Genomic DNA, 18,625 nt, shown 5'->3' on the forward strand with positions numbered 1-18,625 from the left:
TTTACTTGCCAATTTAAAAAAGAAAAAGCCAACTCTCAAAAGAGAGGAGTGGTAGAGATGGTGCAAATGCTCTGTCCAGTTCTTTGTTCTTTGTTCTTTTTATTCTGAGCATTTTGGTGAGGACAGCATGGCCCAGGAGGAGGATGGGGCCGGAAAGCAGGCTGTGTAGGGGGGATACTGGCTGGGCCCTTTCCTAGCTGTGTGACCTCGGGCAACTTATATAACCTCTTGAGCCATAGTCTCTTTATCTAAAAATGGGCGTAGTAAGAGAATAACTGTTGTGAAAATGAAATGAAAGAATGCATGTCTGCTGGGCACAGTGGCTTGCGCCTGTAATCCAAGCACTTTGGGAGGCCGAGGCTGGTGGATCACCTGAGGTCAGGAGTTCGAGGCCAGCCCGGCCAACATGGTGAAACCCTGTCTCTACCAAAAATACAAAAATTAGCCAGGTGTGGTGGCGTGTACCTGTAGTCCCAGCTACTCAGGAGGCTGAGGCAGGAGAATTGCTTGAATTCTCGAATTCAGTTCTTGAATTGAATTCTTGAATTGCAGCAGCAGTTGCAGTGAGCCAAGATCATGCCATTGCACTCCAGCCTAGGCGACAGAGTGAGACTGTCTTAAAAAAAAAGAATGCATGTCAACTCTTAGCTCATTATTTGGCTCATGGTAGCATCTCAGGAAGACAGATGTTTTGTGAAAGGGCGAGGGTAGAAGGTGGAATAGGATGAAAGCAGGCATCCCCGGAGGGTGTCATGAATGGGCCTCACCCCTTTTAAGCTCCGTGAGCCTCTGGCTTTGTCCTGCCCATCCTGGAATCTCCAGTACCAAGCAGGGGCCTGGTGGAGAGTGGGCTCTAAGGAAATGCTTGTTAGACTGAATAGAGCCTTGGCTGAGCCCTCATGGAGGAGAGATTTGCAGAAAGGGAAGGAAGGCAAGTGAGAGAGGAAAGGACAGAGAGACAGGAGTGAGGCAGCAGGAGGGGACAAAGGCCACACATTGGGACAAAGATTCCCAATGATAAACTCTAACTGTGCCCTGTCTTTAGAGCCCCATAAAATGAAAGGACTTGCAATGGAATTGTTTCAAAAGTGCTTTGGAAGCCAGATGGGAAGCTTATGTAATTGTTTTTACTTGCAAGCTCAAGTGAAAATAATGAGCCCTTTTCTTGCCTGCAGGGGAAGAAGGTTTTGGTTCAGACATCCTCCACCTTTCTCTGTCCACCACGGCTGGGACAGAGCCCTCCCATGTGCTCTGCAGATGCCCTTCGGAAAAGCTGCCTCTTCTATGCGGTGCTTCTGGGCAGCTGGGGAACAGGCATGGGGGCAAGTGCTGGGAGGTAGGGCAGCAGGGGGAGAACTGGATGTTCCACCCTCACAACAAAACACATCCCACATCTCCTCCCAGAGGCAAAGAGACATCAAAAGAAGACCAAATTCTGAGGCTGGGTGTAGGATGGTGGGGTGGGGACTAGGGAGAGACTTTTAAGGCTTTTAACCCTTAAAGAGTAGTTATAGATATGTAGTATATGAAAGCTGTTGGAAAATGGTAAAGTGCTGTACAAATGCAGTCATCATTCGATATCTGAGGGGGATTGATTCCAGGACCCCCTCACCCCAGGACACCAAAATCCAAGGATGCTCAAGTCCGTAATATAAAATGGTGTAGTATTTGCATATAACCTACACACATCCTCCCATATACTTTAAATCATCTCTAGATTACTTTTAAAACCTAATAAAATGTAAGCACTATACAAATGGTCATTACACTGTATTGTTTTTTAAAATTGTGTTATTTTTATTGTTGTTTTTAAATATTTTCAATCTGCAATTGATTGAATCCATGAATGCGGAACCAGCAGGTAGGGAAGACTGACTATATAAAGCTTTGTTAGTTATTAGTGTAGGGAGAAGAAAAAATACCAGAACACGAGGTAGGGCAGGATTCTTCTGCCTGCCTTGCTGCTCACACCTTGATGGGCAGGACCCCTGCGAACCTCTCTGGATCTTCATTTTTCACCTTCAAAACAAGGTTCATCTCCCTGATCCTACTTATGGTCAAAAATGATCCCCAGTTTTTTCCTGCTCCCAAGGCACGTGGCCCAGGTTTTTACTTGACCTGTATTTCACTCTGTCTAGTGCGTGATTTTTCTCAATACTTCAGCTAATTGTTTACACAACTCCCAACTCAACAGATTATAAGCTCCATGAAGGCAGGAACTGATAGGGAACATAGTCAATAATTTTTCATTTTCAGTCATTTACTTGCATATTTATTGAGGTCACTAGACACTGTGATAAACTCCAGAAATATAGCAGTGAGCAACTCAGACAAAATCTCAGCTCTCTGACTTTGCTTTCTGGTGGGGAAGATAGATAGTAATGATAAAACATAACATAAACAAGAAAAGTAAAAGACAGCAGGGCTCCTGTGTTGCACACCTGCAGGGGGCACTATTTGCATGAATGTAATATTAATGGCTCTCTCTAGTGTTGTGCAAAGGCAATGGCTCTGGGGATGCTATATCCCTAGGGTCTGGCCCAGTGCTTGATATGCAGTAAACATTCTGTAAATATTTATTCAAGAATAAGTGAATGAATAAATGAGTAGTCTTAGTGTGGTAAAGTCTTTTAATATCCAACCATATCCATGTTTCTCTCTTTTAGCATACATCTGTTGGCTCCTTGAAGTTAGTAAAGCCATGTGACTGATTCTGCCCAGTGAGAGGTAAGCAGAAGTGTTGGAATTTACTTCTGGGTGGGTACCTGACCACCTCCAGATGTTTCTTCCCCTGCTGCAATGACTAGGGCAGGTGCAAGATAGTGGATTCTCCGTCGCCCTGAGCCCCTGAGTGATTTTGTGGAGCAGAGCAGACCCTCATTGGATATGAAGCATTTGCAAGATGAGCCTTTGCTATGTTAAGGCCCCAAGACTGTGGTGGTGTTTGTTACCAGGCATAGTCCAACCCATTCTGACTGATGGTCTCACTCTCATGTAAACGGTTTGAGGGTGGGGCCATGGGATTCAGCTTAGGGGCAATCTGTAAGTGTTCAAAAAGAATTGATGGAAGAAAGAGTAACTCACATTGATTAATAAATATTATCAGTCTCTTTTCCCTCTGCTTGAATTCCTCAGCTCTTAGGAAACTGGATGGCTAGATTGTTCATTTCCAATGGATGGGTTTCCTTTGACTCCTAAAGCCGTCTCTGTGGCAGGTGAGGCAATGCTGCCCTTTTCCACACACCAGTTTCTTCCCATGCGACTCAAACAATCTGGAGGAAGGACACAGGAAAACCCCCAGAGTTAGAGCAAATAGGATCTTTGCCTACTCAAGCCTCTTCAGTGTGGCTTGCATGAAACAAAGATATTTGCAGCTGTGCTGTGAGTCCAGATATAAGTACGGACAAAAATTCTCCACTCCCCACAGGATGGGGAATACACTGTTACAGATCTCTTTCCTTAGACCAGGGGTCCTCAGACCCTGGCTTGCATCTGAGTCTCCTGGAGGGCTCATTCAAACGGATTGTCAGTGCCCACCCCAACATCTGTGATGTAATTTGTTTGGAGTGGGGACTGGGAATGTGCATTTCTAATAAACTCCCTGATGAAGCTGATGCTACAAGTCCAGGGACTGTATTTTGAGAAACCATTGCCTAAGACTGATGCTCTGCCTTTCAAAGTCAAGAGTAAATGCAACACCTGTGAGACTAGTGCTATAACCTGTTATTAGTCATTAACAACATGGGATCAGCTAATTTTTTTCAGATTACACAGCTAAGAAGGGGAGAAAAGATGGAGGAAATAAAAGTTTCAGGAAGGGGTGGGCCTGGGAAAGAATACAGCTTTGAGGACTGCTGCCCAGAGGAAGGACTGATGATGTCTTAAAAGAAGGTCCTGCGGTTAAGACCCAGAAGGAACCTGGGGCCAATATGGGTGCAGAGGTGGCCATGGAAAGACAAGTTTGAGGGCTTATCATTGCATAGTGAAAAGAGGGCTGGACTTGGAGTCCAAAAGCCTGCAGGCCTCTCCCATGAGACCTTGTAGCTGCTGGCAGCAGCCAAGGTGAGCCACTTTGTTAAGCTGTTAAGCAGACTTAACAGCTTGTCTGTGGGGAGAGCCTGCCAGGGTTAACTCAGCATCCAGCCTTAACCTCTTCTGCATGAGGAGATAGGTAAGCCCTTCCCAGGGCCCCATGCCCAGTGCACTGTCTGTACCGAGCCTGTGTTCCAGCATCTTCCTGGTGGCTTATTATCGGTGGTCCCCAGCAAAACAGAGTTGTGCTGTGCCAAGGGTTAGTGTAGGTGGCTGTGACTCACTCAGCCTCATGGGGAAGCAGATGCTGCCACTGTAACCAGTGCTGCCAGGGAAACAGGCTAAATAAATCCCAGATCCTTGTAGAGGGCAGAGAACAAGCTGCCTGCAGCCAGTGAGCCAGCAGCTCTGGTTCTGTTCTAGTCCAGCCACTGTAACAGCCTGTGTCTAGCTCTCAGCTTCGGGGCTAACTGGGGACTAGGATTGAGAACAGCAACAACAGAGCCTTGTGCAGAGGATGGAGCATGTGACAAGAGGTGATGTATTAGTCCGTTTTCATGCTGCTGATAAGACATCCTCGAGATTGGGTAATTTATAAAGAAAAAGAGGTTTAATGGACTCACAGTTCCACATGGCTGGGGAGGCCTCACAATCATGGTGGAAGGCAAGGGAAGAACAAACGCACGTCTTACACGGTGGCAGGAAGAGAGAGAATGAGAACCAAGTGAAAGGGGTTTCCCCTTATAAAACCATCAGATCTTGTGAGACTTACTACCACGAGAACAGTATGGGGGAAACCACGCCCATGAGTCATTTGTCTCTCACTGGGTCCCTCCTACAAAATGTGGGAATAATGGGAGCTAAAGATGAGATTTGGATGGGGACACAGCCAAACCATATCAAATGATCGGAAGGCTGTATCTGATGATGGGTGCCCATGCACAGCTGCAGGACCCTAAGCTAAGCCTTAGGCACTAGGCTGACGAGTTCACACAGATCCTCTCTGAAAATCTGTGGGATATTTGCGCTTACTGGTGGGGTGGGGAGAAGAGATGAGAAACTCACTCTTTTTTTTTAAGACAGGGTCTCACTCTGTCACCCAGGCTGGAGTGCATTGGTGCGATCTTGACTCACTGCAACCTCTGCTTCCTTGGTTCAAGCTATTCTCATGCCTCAGCTTCTTAAGTAACTGGGACTACAGGCGTGGAGCACATCTGGCTAATTTTTGCATATTTTGGTAGAGATGGGATTTCACCATGTTGACCAGGCTGGTCTTGAACTCCTGATCTCAAGTGATTCACCCCCCGTGGCCTCCCAAAGTGCTGGGATTACAGACTTGAGTCACCGTGCCTGGCCAAGAAACTCACTCTTGATTCTCTTCTCTCTCCCATTTGGAAAGGAGCAACTCCCTCACTAGACAATGTGAAGCTGCCCTCTATTCCAACTGGCCAGAAATTGACACCCTGAGAAGTGTCTGTTTTGTCATAAACCAAGAAGAGGAAACTGAGGCCAGAAGGTGCAATGACCTAGCCAAAGCCCCACAGAGGCTTTTAGAGGCAGCGTCAGGCTGGGCTCCTGGTACCCTGGACACAGAACCTCACCATTTCCCACTGGGCACTGCACCCCATGGAAACAATCATATGGGCCATAGGGAATTTGCCTTACCATGAATATCTGCTCTTACAGGCAGTGGGTGGTGCCATTAGTAACATACGCTGCTTTTTCCATGAGCAACAGGGAGTCTGTAGCCAACTTTCTCCAACTTCATCAACTCCTAATCCAGGCTAATGAGTCCCTGGCTCTACCAGTCAGATAGTGGAAATCCCAAGAGATTTTAGGTTTGCCTAACATCCTATCATTGCAGAGTCAGGAACAGAGCCAGAGGTGGGCCTCTTGGGTTTTCAAACCAGGCCTCCCGAGGTAGTGAATGTCCAAACTCATCAGTCCAACCTGATGATTCTCAGGTAATTTCCCCATCAGTCCCCACTCCCTATTCCCAGCCCAGGCTCACAACAGGGCCTAATGGTATTAGCACATTTTTATGGCCCCAGGTCTCCCTGAGGCCTTAAACAGGAGACAGGAGGGCAAGGTCAGGAAGGACAGTGAGGCCCATCCAGTGGCCCTTATTCCTCCTGTGAAATCGAAGGGGAAGGTAGAGAGAGAAGGTCCCTCACAGCCCTCCCTAAGGCAAGACTTGACTCGGGAGGCTCGGCTCAGACACTGGACCAGATTGAGGTCTAGCTAAAACAGGGAGGAGGCAAAAGCACCTCTCCATAAGACACATCCACCAGCATGCCATGTCAGTTTACCATTGCCATGGCTACACTGGGAAGTTACCACCCTTTCCATGGCAATGACCTGACAACCCATAAGTTACCACTCTTCTTCTAGAAATTTCTGCATAATCTTCCCCTTAATTTGCATATAATTAAAAGTGAGTATGCACATGACTGCAGAACTGCGTCTGAGCTGCCACTCTGGGTGCACTGCTCTGCCTAGGGGTAGCCCTGCTCTCCTGCTGCTGCACACTGCTGCTTCAATCGAAGTTGCTGTCTAACACCACTGGCTCACCCTAGAATTCTTTCCTGGATGAAATCAAGAACCCTCCTGGGTTAAGCCCCAACTTGGGGGTTCATCTGCCCTGCATCACCCCCAGGCCCCCAGCAGCCACCTCAAGCCTTCCTTGCTTCTCAAGCCCCACACAGCGGGCTATAAGGGACCTTCTCTCTCTACCTTCCCCTTAGATTTCACAGGAGGAATAAGGGCCACTGGATGGGCCTCACTATCCTTCCTGACCTTGCCCTCCTGTCTCCTGTTTAAGGAAAGCCCCTTCTCCTGCATCCTGATTCCTTCCCTCCCTGCCATGTCTTTGCTCCATAAATTATCTCCCCTCTCCTAATTATTCAACATCTGCCTTTCTACAAGTTCCTCCTCCTCAGCCTATAAACATGTTTATGTGTCTCCCACATAAAAGAAAAAAACCAACTAAATCAAGTGTGCGTTCCTCCCTGGTGACTCTCCTTCTGTACCTGAAATGCCTCTTACAGAGTAACCTGCACTTTTTGCCTCCCCTTTCTTACTTCTCAATGGGTCCCAATCTCTTTCTGTAACTTGCTGTGTAAGCTTGGGCAAGTGACTTAACCTCTCTGAGCCTCTCAGTGTATTCATCCATAAAATGAAAATAATCATACTTTCTTTGCAGAGTTGTGAAAATTTAATGAAATTCCACGCCTAAAACTCCCAACAGAGTGCATGGCACATGGAGGATGCTGAGTAAATGGAGCAGCTGCTTTCATTATTTTGATCCAATGCTGTCTGAATTTTGCCCTGTCGCTCTCTTGAAGCGACAAGGTCCTGCAAGGTCACCAAGAGCCTTTTATATTTTTTTTGTTTTTTTTATTTTCATAATTGAGATTTTATTGGTTGAAGATCAGTACAGACATTTCAATTTGTACACAATTCTTAACATATGTAACAAAATTCTAAAAAGTCACGTAATTCTTTTTTAAAGTTATTCCAGTGACTTTCCAGCTTAAAATTTGAAAGTAAATTTTCCTTAAGAGGCTATCAAGTACCAGTATCTTCACATGTTGGTCAGCTGTTACATACGGCCCACAGTTCACAACTGAATAGCATGTACACTACATATTCAAATTTGTAATCCTTCACAGCACAGTAACAAAGTTATTAGGAAAATAGGACTACCACAACCAAAGATGTTACAGAGTGCACACAATTCTGACAGGGAGAGCCATGATCAGAGAGTGGTTTTCTTTAGGAAACAATTCTACTAGAAAACAACATGCGAATAGAAGTAATTTAAAATGTTCAAGACATTAAATGCAGGACTGACTACATATTGCCATTTAATACGCTTTGTATTCTAGGACATAAAAAGTAACTCCCCATCTACGGAATGTTAAGCTGACACCCGAGACAGTCAAAGCCTCCCATAATTCAATATCCCACACTATTTTCTGGTTGTACCAAAAAATAAACAACCAGCAAATGATTTCACCTCTTAAAAAAAAGCATTTACACTTAAACAATGGGATGAGGTCGGATTCCCTCCTTCTTAAAAATATTTCTAGAGCTACTAAAAAACTTGCATTTATAAAATAGTTGATAAAAATATTCCTCTGGATTGTACAAGAAGGGAGACAGGGACCATTGGTAAGACATGGTATATGGTACTAATCAGACTTGGCTTCTTTCTCTTCTGCTTCATCAGAGGCTGGACTCTCCTCAGTTTTCGTTTCCCCGTTTTCTGCAGGTAAATCTTCTTTAGTTTTTTGGTTGGCCACTTGGGCCTGTTTTCCCTTTGCTCCCCTTTTCCCTTTTGTTTGCACCTTTTTTGTCTGAAGATATATCCGGAAAAAAAGCACCATGCTGTATGGTCAGGTTGACTCTCCTGCTACAGTTAATCCTTTTATTTCATATAATGAGGAACTAAAAGGATCAATTTTGAATTTATCATTTTCATATAGGTGTTGAAGAATCTAAGTTTTGGATAGAAATTAATCACCCCGTGAAGAACATGTAGAGCTTTGCAGATGGTGGTTTCAATGCTTCGCTGCTGCCTTTTTCGGCTTCGCTTCCGCTTTTGCAGGAGGTTTAGCTGACAACCTCGTGGATCTCCTCTTGGGCTTTTCCTTGGTGGCCCCTTCGGCGGAGCTGACCTTGCTTCCTCTTGGGCATCCTGGCAGCGGGGAAAGGTGCATGCCGGGTGCCTGTGGGCCACAGCGTGCAGAGAGATTTCGCGAAACTGGGCTGCCTGGCCCTTTTTTTTTTTTTTTTTTTTTGGTTTGTAGTCTCGCTCTGTTTCCAGGCTGGAGTGCAGTAGTGCGATCTCCGCTCACTGAAACCTCCGCCTCCCGGGTTCAAGCGATACTCATACCTCAGCCACCTGAGTAGCTGGGACTACAGGTACCTGTCACCATGCCCGGCTAATTTTTTTTGTATTTTTAGTAGAGACGGGGTTTCACCATGTTGGCCAGAATGGTCTCAATCTCCTGACCTCGTGATCTGCCCACCTCAGCCTCCCAAAGTGCTGGGATTACAGGCGTGAGCCACTGCGCCCAGCCAAGAGCCTTCTAATGACCTGTTACATGGGATCCCCCTCAGTGCCTGTCCTGCTTGGCCTCCCTTCAGAATTTGTTGACTTTATCCTCAGTCTAGAGTCTTCCTTTCCCCACCTCTTGTCTGCTCCTTCTCCACTGCTTTCCCTCACTCTTCCTCCACCCGTCCCTGCAATGTGTGCCCAGGTCTCTGTCCTTGTGGTTCTTATTGCACATTCCCCTGGGCTTCCTCATCCATGTCTAGGAACTACATGAGTCTTCCAGATTAATCTTCATAACTACATGAGTCTTCCAGATTAATCTTCATAAAGAAGGAAGAGTCCTGAGTTGTCATTCCCTTTTTCAACAGTCATCAGTGGCTCACAGGGATCTCCAGTGCTGGATCCCGGGATATGCTAGGTTTGGCTCTTGAACATCCATTGCATCCCTCGTCCTTTAATCCACCTGCAGTGAATGCAGGGAGGGGCCCCCTAGATCCCTCCGTAGCAGTTATTCCCCCTGTTGCTGGGCATGCTGCTGGCAGACCACCCTGAGCTATCTGCCCTCTTTGGGAATTGTCTCCGCTGAAGGGATTCACTTTGTCCAACATTACACCCTTTCCCAGAGCAGCCTGCATCTTGTGGCATCAGTGTGGGAGTGTAAAGTGTTGAGTCCTGTGCCCTAACTCAGGAAATCTCTGAGGAGTCATTGCAGCTCCAAAGCTCCTCAGAAGTCAGCTGAGGCCTTGGTGGAGACTGCATCCCAGCCCAACTTCTCCTGCCCAATCCTGCCCCCTTCCCTTCTCTTCCCCTCTCCTTTGCTCCCCTTCCCCAGATGTTACCCCTGGGAGCACTCAACAGACTCCCTGCACATTTATCTCCATCACAATCCACTTCTCAAGGACACAGCCCAGGACACTACCCACACATCACCCTATTTGCCTCACTTGATGAATCCGCCTGCTGCATTCTTTCCTTCCTTGATTTCTTGGTTCACACCATCCCCTCCCATTCTCCTTTCCTTTCCTCCTGTCTCTACCTGTCAGAATACTCCTTGTTCTTCAAGGCTCAGTTCAAATGGCATCTTTTGCATGATGTTTTTGTTTGATGTTCTCTGGTTTACCTCTCTCCACCTCTAAGGTAGAAGATACCATTCCCATCTTTTTGCCTGGGCTCTGAAATTGTCCCAGAACCAATTTGTGATGGTTATTTTATTTTATTTTTGAGGCAAGGTCTTGCTCTGTCACCCAGGCTGGAGTATAGTAACGACCTCAGCTCACTGCAATCTCCACCACCCAGCGCAAGCAATCCTCTTACCTCAGCCTCCCCAAACAGCTAGGCCTACAGGCGTGTGCCACCACACCTGGCCATTTTTTTTTGTCTTTTTGGTAGAGACAAAGTTTCACCACATAACCCAGGCTGGACAAACTCCTGAGCTCAAGAGATCCACCCATCTCAGCCTCCCAAAGTGCTCACACAAAGCCTCCCACAGTGTGAGCCACTGTACCCGGCCTGTGATGGTTAACTTTAATGTGTCAACTTGGCTGATCCATGGAGTGCCCAGATAATTGGTTAAATATTATTCTAGATGTTTCTGGATGAGATGGACACTTAAATCAGTAGACTGAATAAAGCAGTTTGTTCTCCCTAATGTGTGAAGTCCTCATTCAATCGGCCAAAGGCCTGAATAGAACAAAAAGGGTGACCTCCCAAGTAAGAATTCTTCCTGCCTGACAACCTTGGAACTGGGACATTAGCTTTATTCCTTGCTTTTGGACTTGAACTGAAACATTGCTTCTTCCTGAGTCTCAGGCCTGCTGGCCTCCAAACTGGAACTGTATCACCTGTTCTTCTGATTTTCAGGCCTTCAGACTTGGACTGGAACTAAACCATCAGCTCTCCTGAGTCTCAGCTTGTCACCTCACCCAGCGGATCTTGGGACTTGCCAGCTTCTGTAATTGTGTGAGCCAGTTCCTTATAATAAATATCTTCCTCTCTCTATATATATATATATACATCCTATTGGTTATGTTTCTTTGGAGAACCCTAAAAAATTCTATGGGAATAATGGATTTGGTGTGAAAAATTAGTGTTGTCATGCCTGTATAAGCACCTGAACCATCCCTATACGTAGTTATCCCAGCACAATGAATGTTAGCTATTATTATTATGTGTGTCTTATTATTCTAGAACTGGGGTAATGTCTTAATAATTTTTATCTGACATATCAAGCCCAGAATAAATATTTGCTGATGGAACCCAGTTATCTCCTGGCTTAAATACTCCCACCCATGTATCACTATGATTTCAGCTCTCACTGCGTTCCCAGCTGTTTCCAGGGTCTCTCTCTCTCTCTCTGTTTCTCTCTCTGTCTCTCTTTTAGAGATAGAATCCTGCTCTTATCTAGGCTGGAGTGTAGTGGTGCAATCATAGCTCAATGCAGCCTTGAACTCCTGGGCTCAAGAGATCCTCCTATCTCATCCTCCAGAGTAGTTGAGACTACAAGTGTGTCCTGCCACCACTCCTAGGCTAATTTTTATGTTTCTTTTGTAGGGATGCAGTCTCACTATGTTGCCTAGGCTGTTCTTCAACTCCTGACTTCAAGTTATCCTCCTGCCTCAGCCTCCCGAAGTGCTGGGGTTACAAGTGTGAGCCACCATGCCCGGCCATTTCCAGGGGTATCTAAGGAGATGCCTCCCATGTGTCCTGTCTGTCAGTTGCACTCATCATGATGCCTAGCATCTCAGCTCTTCCTCCTTGTCCTAGTCCCTCCCTCTCACCCTTGCTGGTGTCCACCATAGGCACATCAACATCTGTCTCATGTTCCCCACATGTCCAGTTGTCAGGGCACCAGAGGGGAGGTGGCTTCCAGGTAGAGGGGTAGGGGAGGGTCTCCCTGCTCTGAGCCACTCACCTTCTCTTGAGCCCCAAAGAAGCTATACTTGTGCTCAAAGTTTCTTGAATAGCCTCCTTTAGCTTCAACCCTTGCCCTCCCTCCCTCCCTCCCACCTCCCAATTGGACTCTAAATGAGTTCACAGGACCAACCAGAAAAAGAGATGTCTGCTCTCCTCTTCCTCTCCTCTGGCCCTTTCTCTACCAAAAATTTTGTATCTTCCTAAGGCTGCAGAAGAAAAATTTCCAGGAATGGAGACAGGAGAGCAGATACCGACGGGAGTGGGTAGTGGGGAGAAGAGGAGGGGGTTCGATCGTGCGGGGGCAGCAGCAGCTGCTGCGCAAAAGTCCCCAGACACACTTAGTATATTCTTGTGGGACGCAGCAGAATCCCATCAAAAGACGAGCGAGAGTGAGACAGAATAGGGACAGGACTCAGCCAACCCCCACTAAAGTATTTTTCCATACATGCCCTCTGACCACCAGGCCTTGATGCACCATCCCCACCGGCACTGTACCCGCTGACCAGAGCTTGCAAGGTATCTGAGGAAACTAAGATAAGCAATATTCCACCATAAATCTTACTCAAGGGCGTTAACTCAATCGCCCACATGTGCATAGGCCAGGAAAATGACCGATTCTAATCCCTAGCCTCATTGTAATTCTAAAATCTCTGCCCAGGAAGGGGTTTTTATCCACCACTTTCTGATGATGTAATGCGTGTGTTAGCATGATTCGTTACTGCATCTGTGCATCCTGCACTCCACCTGGCACATGGAATGATGCTCACTCACCGTGTGAATTATGCATGTCACCATCCTTAAGACACCGTAATGCACTCCCCTTGGGGAGCCAGCTGGGGAACCCTTCCTTCTGCACTGTCTCCCTTATGTCCAATCTCTTTGGCCATAAGCCTTGTCTGGAAAACTTGCTTGACCTCATGTTAATTTCTGTTGCGTGGGAGCCTAAGACCCGGTGGTCGGTAACCAGGGTAGAGCCATCAGGGACTGAAAGGGGAGGCTCTGATTCTTAGTCTTGGAGCTGATGGGTCTTTGAAAGATGTGGAAGGAAATGTTTCCTTTGACCAGAGTCCATAGCTAAGAATCACCAGGTAGGGAGAACTGGCTCATCTCCTAGGGGAGGCAGAGAGGAGGCTCCACTTACACAGGCTTTGCAGGGTCAGATTTCATGGTTGAAGGCAGCAGGCCTCCCTGCCCAGGCACTTGCAGCTTTGTGAGTGGCCAGTCTGACCGTCATCCTCTTCCCTTGGGAGCACTGGGCACAGCCAGAGCCTCTGCACATTGTGAGACTTCATTCCCACTGGAGTCTGCCCATTGGGAAGATACAGAAGTTCTTGACTCAAGGTGCTGCTGGAGATGGCAAGGCCATTCTGTGATGCCAGAGCCCAGGTTGTCAGTTTGCTTTCCCCTAGATTTCAGTACCCATCTCCTGTCCCTGGGCCTGAACAGGCTTCTGGAAAATGTACAGAAAGGCCAGCGTACTTACAGCCTCACACAGATCTTCCCAAAGCCGTCTACATACACCAAAATGTAGACTCCCACCTCATGGTCTAGAAGGCTGTCCCTCTCATGCAAGACTACTTGTCAGATGATCAATCTGTCTGGCTGGAGTAGTTTTCAGAACAGAAGGCTCTCTTCTTGACTAGGAAGTCTGTAGAATGGACTTTGGTTAGTAGGAATGTTGTATTAGGCCGTTCTTATATTGCTATAAAGGAATACCTGAGACTGGGGAATTTATAAAGAAAATCAACTTAATTCACTCACAGTTCTGCAGGCTGTACAAGAAGCATGGTGCTGGCATCTGCTCAGCTTCTAGGAAGGCCTCAGGAAGCTTACAATCATGGCAGAAGGCGAAGGGGGAGCAGGCATGTCACATGGCAAAAGCAGGAGCACATGTGAGTGGGGTGGGAGGTGCCCCACACTGTTACATAATCAGATCTCATAAGAGCTCACTCACTCTGGTGAAGACAGCACCAAGCCACCGGGATTCGTCCCCATGGACCAAACACCCCCCACCTGGCCCCACCTCCAGCAATGGGGATTACATTGTAACATGAGATTTGGGTAGAGACAAATATCCAAACTGTGCCAAATGTCTTCCTGATCAAGGTTTACTAAGCCAAATTTGGAGTGTGTCTGGGGAAAACATGAGCTGCATACATATCTATGGTTATTTTTCTGAAGAGGTTTGTTTTCAGGAGGTTTAATATTTATACATTTCCCTCAAGGGGGTAGGCATGCAGGAAGAGAGCCAGGTTGGTGGTAAAGGGAATGGTTACATTCTTGTGAGCCTTTAGTTAATGCCCAGAAAATCTACATCTTATATAAGATAAGGGGAATGTTTCCAGAGAAAAAAAATGAGTAAAAGAAGAATCAATTATACAGACATCTCTGGGTAAGGGAGGAATGATTGCTCTCTTGGTTCTGCACCTGGGAATGTATGCTTGTAATCGACATTATCAGCCTGGAATGAAATCGACTTTCATTTTAGGAGCTAGACTTAGATTGTAGACCTAAAGTTACATTTGGCATGTCCTTGTTTATGGGAGGCCAGCAAAGACAATAATTTACTTATGAATGAATAATCTGGGGGGGGTGTCCTTTGTAGATAGATGCCCGAGGACTTACCCTTCTGTGGAGATCTGGCTAATGCAAGATGCTACTAACAGCTACTTGGAAGGGGGTTCTGCCTGCTTAACCTCTTTTTGCACAAGGAGCATGGGAATGCTGAGATCTTTTAATTTTCCTTTAGACTTGGAGCTTCTACCTACCTTGTTCTACTGTCTGGTCCTCAGAAGAAAATATCTAATCCATTATCTAAGTGGTCCTATGGGAGGTAAGGGTGGAATTGTTTAAAGTGGATGTCTGGGGAGGCTAAAGGACTTACGAAACAAGCTACAAGTGGAATTGGGGTTAGAACCCAAGTGTCTTAATTTCCCAGGTCAGTTCTCTTTCCATCATTCTGTATTTCATAATCCTTGACAATTATTGTTGAATACTTACTGTGTGTGCCTGGAATACTGGGTGGGTGTTGGGGTCATAGGAGACCATGACCCTCTCTGCAGGGAATTATCCGTTCAGCTCAGGGGATGCTCCTTGTGGAATAAACACACACACACACACACACACACTCTCTCTCTCTCTCTCACACACACACACACACACACGATTCAAAGCACTTGAATCCTGGCCTCATCTTCACCCAGGAAGGTCAGCCTGGAAAACCATGCTTCATCCTTGCTTTCAGCTGCTCCCTCCAGCACAAGCTGACAGACAGGGAGGAAGGGAAGCCCAAGAAGGGAAGAGCCTGAACTCAAAAGGAAGAAGAAAGGCCAGAAGAAGAGTTTGAAAATGACAGCCGCCAACTTTGGCTTGGAAAGAAGGTCCAGAGCCCACGGGGGTGTGTGGGGGAGGGAACAGGTAGAGCCGATCATGCTCACTAAGTGCCAAAGACAGTGGGGAGGTAGGGGAGCTGGGCCTGAGCCCCAGAACTGCAAACTGGAAATGCCAGGGCCAAAAGGCAGGCCCCAGTCATTCCCAAGGACCTGGACTTCTGGGCCAGGCTTCACCACTACCAGAGATGTGCCTTCATCTTTCTTAGAGGAAAGGTGTTCTGATTCCAGCGCCCTACTGAGTCCAGCACCAACAGTAGTGCTTAGTAATCCAGCTGCATTCCCCGCCCCGCCCCCCACCCCCAGGATGGTAGTACTTACACAGCTGAGTCATTTAGGCACAGAGAGACCCAAGCCCTACTCTCTGAAGCTTGTGGGTGCAAACGCTGACATCCTCCCAGATGCTCAGAAGTAGAACACGTGGGGACTTAGTGGTCCAAACAGCATTTACAGCCCAGCCTACTTTCTTTCATGGGAAGAGAGCTGGGAAAGGGAGCCGTGGCCTCTCCGAAGGCTGCACTTGGCTTTGGATGTCTGACTGTCAAGGAGCTGAAGCGCTCGTGTCAGAATCCAGGGCTACCAGTGTGGATCTGGAGAAAGTCAGCTCCAAAGGGGGGGAAGCAATATTCCTAAGTAACAGTTCTTAAATAGGGATTCCCAGACAGTTGAGACATGGAAGATAGATAGGGCTCTAGTTCTGTCTCTGCCATGGACAGCTGTATGGCCTTGGGAAGTCACTACACCTCTCTGAACTTTGGTTATGTCAGCTCTCACATGAGACATGATCTGCTCCACCTCCTTTGAAGGTGGTTGGGATCTGACATACATGAAAGTGCTTTGAAAAAGTTTAAATGAGGGCTACCCTCTTTGGGTCCCCTCCCTTTGTATGGGAGCTCTGGTTTCACTCTATTTTCACTCTATTAAATCTTGCAGCTGCACTCTCTTCTGATCCGTGTTTGTTACAGCTCGAGTTGAGCTTTTGCTCGCCGTCCACCACTGCTGTTTGCCGCCGTCGCAGACCCGCCACTGACTTCCATCCCTCCAGATCCGGCAGGGTGTCCACTGTGCTCCTGATCCAGCGAGGCGCCCATTGCCACTCCCTATCGGGCTAAAGGCTCGCCATTGTTCCTGCACAGCTAAGTGCCTGGGTTCATCCTAATGGAGCTGAACACTAGTCACTGGATTCCACAGTTTTCTTCCCTAACCCACGGCTTCTAATAGAGCTATAACACTCACTGCATGGCCCAAGATTCCATTCCTTGGAATCCGTGAGGTCAAGAACCCCAGGTCAGAGAACATGAGGCTTGCCACCACATTGGAAGTGGCCCGCCGCCATTTTGGAAGCGGCCCACCACCATCTTGGGAGCTCTGGGAGCAAGGACTCCCAGTAACATTCTGGTGACCACATTTTGGTGACCACGGAGGGACCTCCAAAGTGGTGAGTAATATTGGACCACTTTCACTTGCTATTCTATCCTATCCTTCCTTAGAATTGGAGGAAAATACCGGGCACCTGTCGGCCAGTTAAAAACAATTGCATGGCCACTGGACTTAAGACTCAGGTGTGAGGCTATCTGGGGAAGGGCTTTCTAACAACCCCCAACCCTTCTGGGTTAGGAATGTTGGTCTGCCTGGAGCCAGCTTCCACTTTCAATTTTCTTGGGGAAGCCGAGTGCCGACTAGAGGCAGAAAGCTGTCATCCTGAACTCCTGGCAGTAGCCAGTTGAGATCATGGTGCAACCAGAAGTCTCTACTCAACAGTCGCTCATGCATGTGCCCATACCTTTCCTTCTGACCCATATTTCCTGGGTCCCAACCACAGCTTTCTTGAAAGTGTAGCCCCAAAATTCTCCTTATCTCTGAATCTACTTTCTCTGATCCCTGTCTCCTAGGTACTAATGGTTCAGACTTTCATTTCCTTTAGCAAGCTGTATCTCCAAAGGGATCTGAGGAAGCTCGAAGCTGTGTCCTTAGGCACCTAGACTATAACTCAGGGAGTCTTATCCCTGGTGTACCTCCTGATTTAGGTATACAGCTCTCGACATGGGCAGTTATGTGGGACCCATTCCCCACCACCCTTGCCAGGGGCCCAAGTTTGTAACGGCGGAGAGAGAGAAAGAGATGGAGAGAGACAGAGACAGAGAGAGAGAGAGAGAGATGGAAAGAGAGAGACAGAGAGAGAGAGATGGAGAGAGAGACAAAGAGGGAGTCAAAGAGAAAAAGAAAGAAAAAGATAGAAATAGTAAAAAAAAAAAAAAAAGTGTGCCCTATTCCTTTAAAAGTCAGGGTAAATTTAAAACCTGTAATTGATAATTGAAGATCTTGTCTGTGACCCTATAACACTCCAATACCACTTTGTAGTCAGTATAAATAAGGGCGTAGCCCAAAAGCACTGAGGCCACTGACAACCCGTAGCTTACCTATCAAAAATCCTTAACCCAGTAACCTGCAGATGGGCCAAATGCATTCAGTCGGTAGCAGCACCTGCTTTGCTAAAAGTAGAAAAGTAACTTTTAGAGGAAACCTTGTTGTGAGCACACCTTACCAGTTCAGAATTATTCTAAGTCAAAGAAGGAAAAAGGTAGCTTACTAACTCAAAAATCTTAAAGTATGGGGCTATTCTGTTAGAAAAGGGTAATGTAACTCCAACCACTGATAATTCCCTTAACCCAGCAGATTTCCTAACAGGGAATTTAAATCTTAATTACCATACAAAGGTCTGACCAGACCTAGGATAGATGGTTCCTCCCACATGATTGAGAAAAAAACCACAATGGGTATTCAGTAATTGATACGGAGACTCCTGTGGAAGCAGAGTTAGAAAAATTGCCTAATAATTGGTCTCCTCAAACATGCGAGCTGTTTGCACTCAGCCAAGCCTTAAAGTACTTACAGAATCAAAAGACTATCTCAATCCTGACTCAAAAGGTTAGCTACACCCTTTCTGAAATGAATTTGCATAAGAACTCTTGTTTATGGGAATGCATCTTGATGGGGCAGCTGGGTTGTTATGAAATACTCAGGAACCCAGACCAGCTCTAGGACTCACCCCTTAGCGCAAAGGCAATGTTGGGCATGCTGGTAAAGGACCACTAGAATCCAGCAGCCCGGACCCCTTTCTTTGTGGTCAAGAGAGGCGGGAAGATGGGTGCAGGACTGCTACATCGGTGAGCATAACTAATCCAATAAGCAGAGGTCCCTGGGTGGTTACGCACCCTGGAAAGGAAAATCA

At 46.9% G+C, this 18,625-nt stretch overlaps 1 protein-coding gene across 1 annotated transcript in view; it reads right to left on the bottom strand.

The window, feature by feature from the left end:
• Window positions 1–7,532: 7,532 nt before the first annotated feature.
• LOC105517329 overlaps window positions 7,533–18,625 on the bottom strand; it is a 19,603-nt gene continuing 8,510 nt past the window's right edge. The window contains 4 exon segments of the mRNA XM_011949818.1: window positions 7,533–8,224; window positions 8,227–8,446; window positions 8,558–8,762; window positions 15,857–15,969. Coding sequence (XP_011805208.1) covers window positions 7,899–8,224; window positions 8,227–8,446; window positions 8,558–8,762; window positions 15,857–15,969 — 864 coding nt within the window. The 3' untranslated portion in view covers window positions 7,533–7,898.

Source organism: Colobus angolensis, unplaced genomic scaffold, assembly GCF_000951035.1.
Source record: "Colobus angolensis palliatus isolate OR3802 unplaced genomic scaffold, Cang.pa_1.0 Scaffold3, whole genome shotgun sequence".
In the NCBI taxonomy this organism is placed as follows: Eukaryota; Metazoa; Chordata; class Mammalia; order Primates; family Cercopithecidae; genus Colobus; species Colobus angolensis.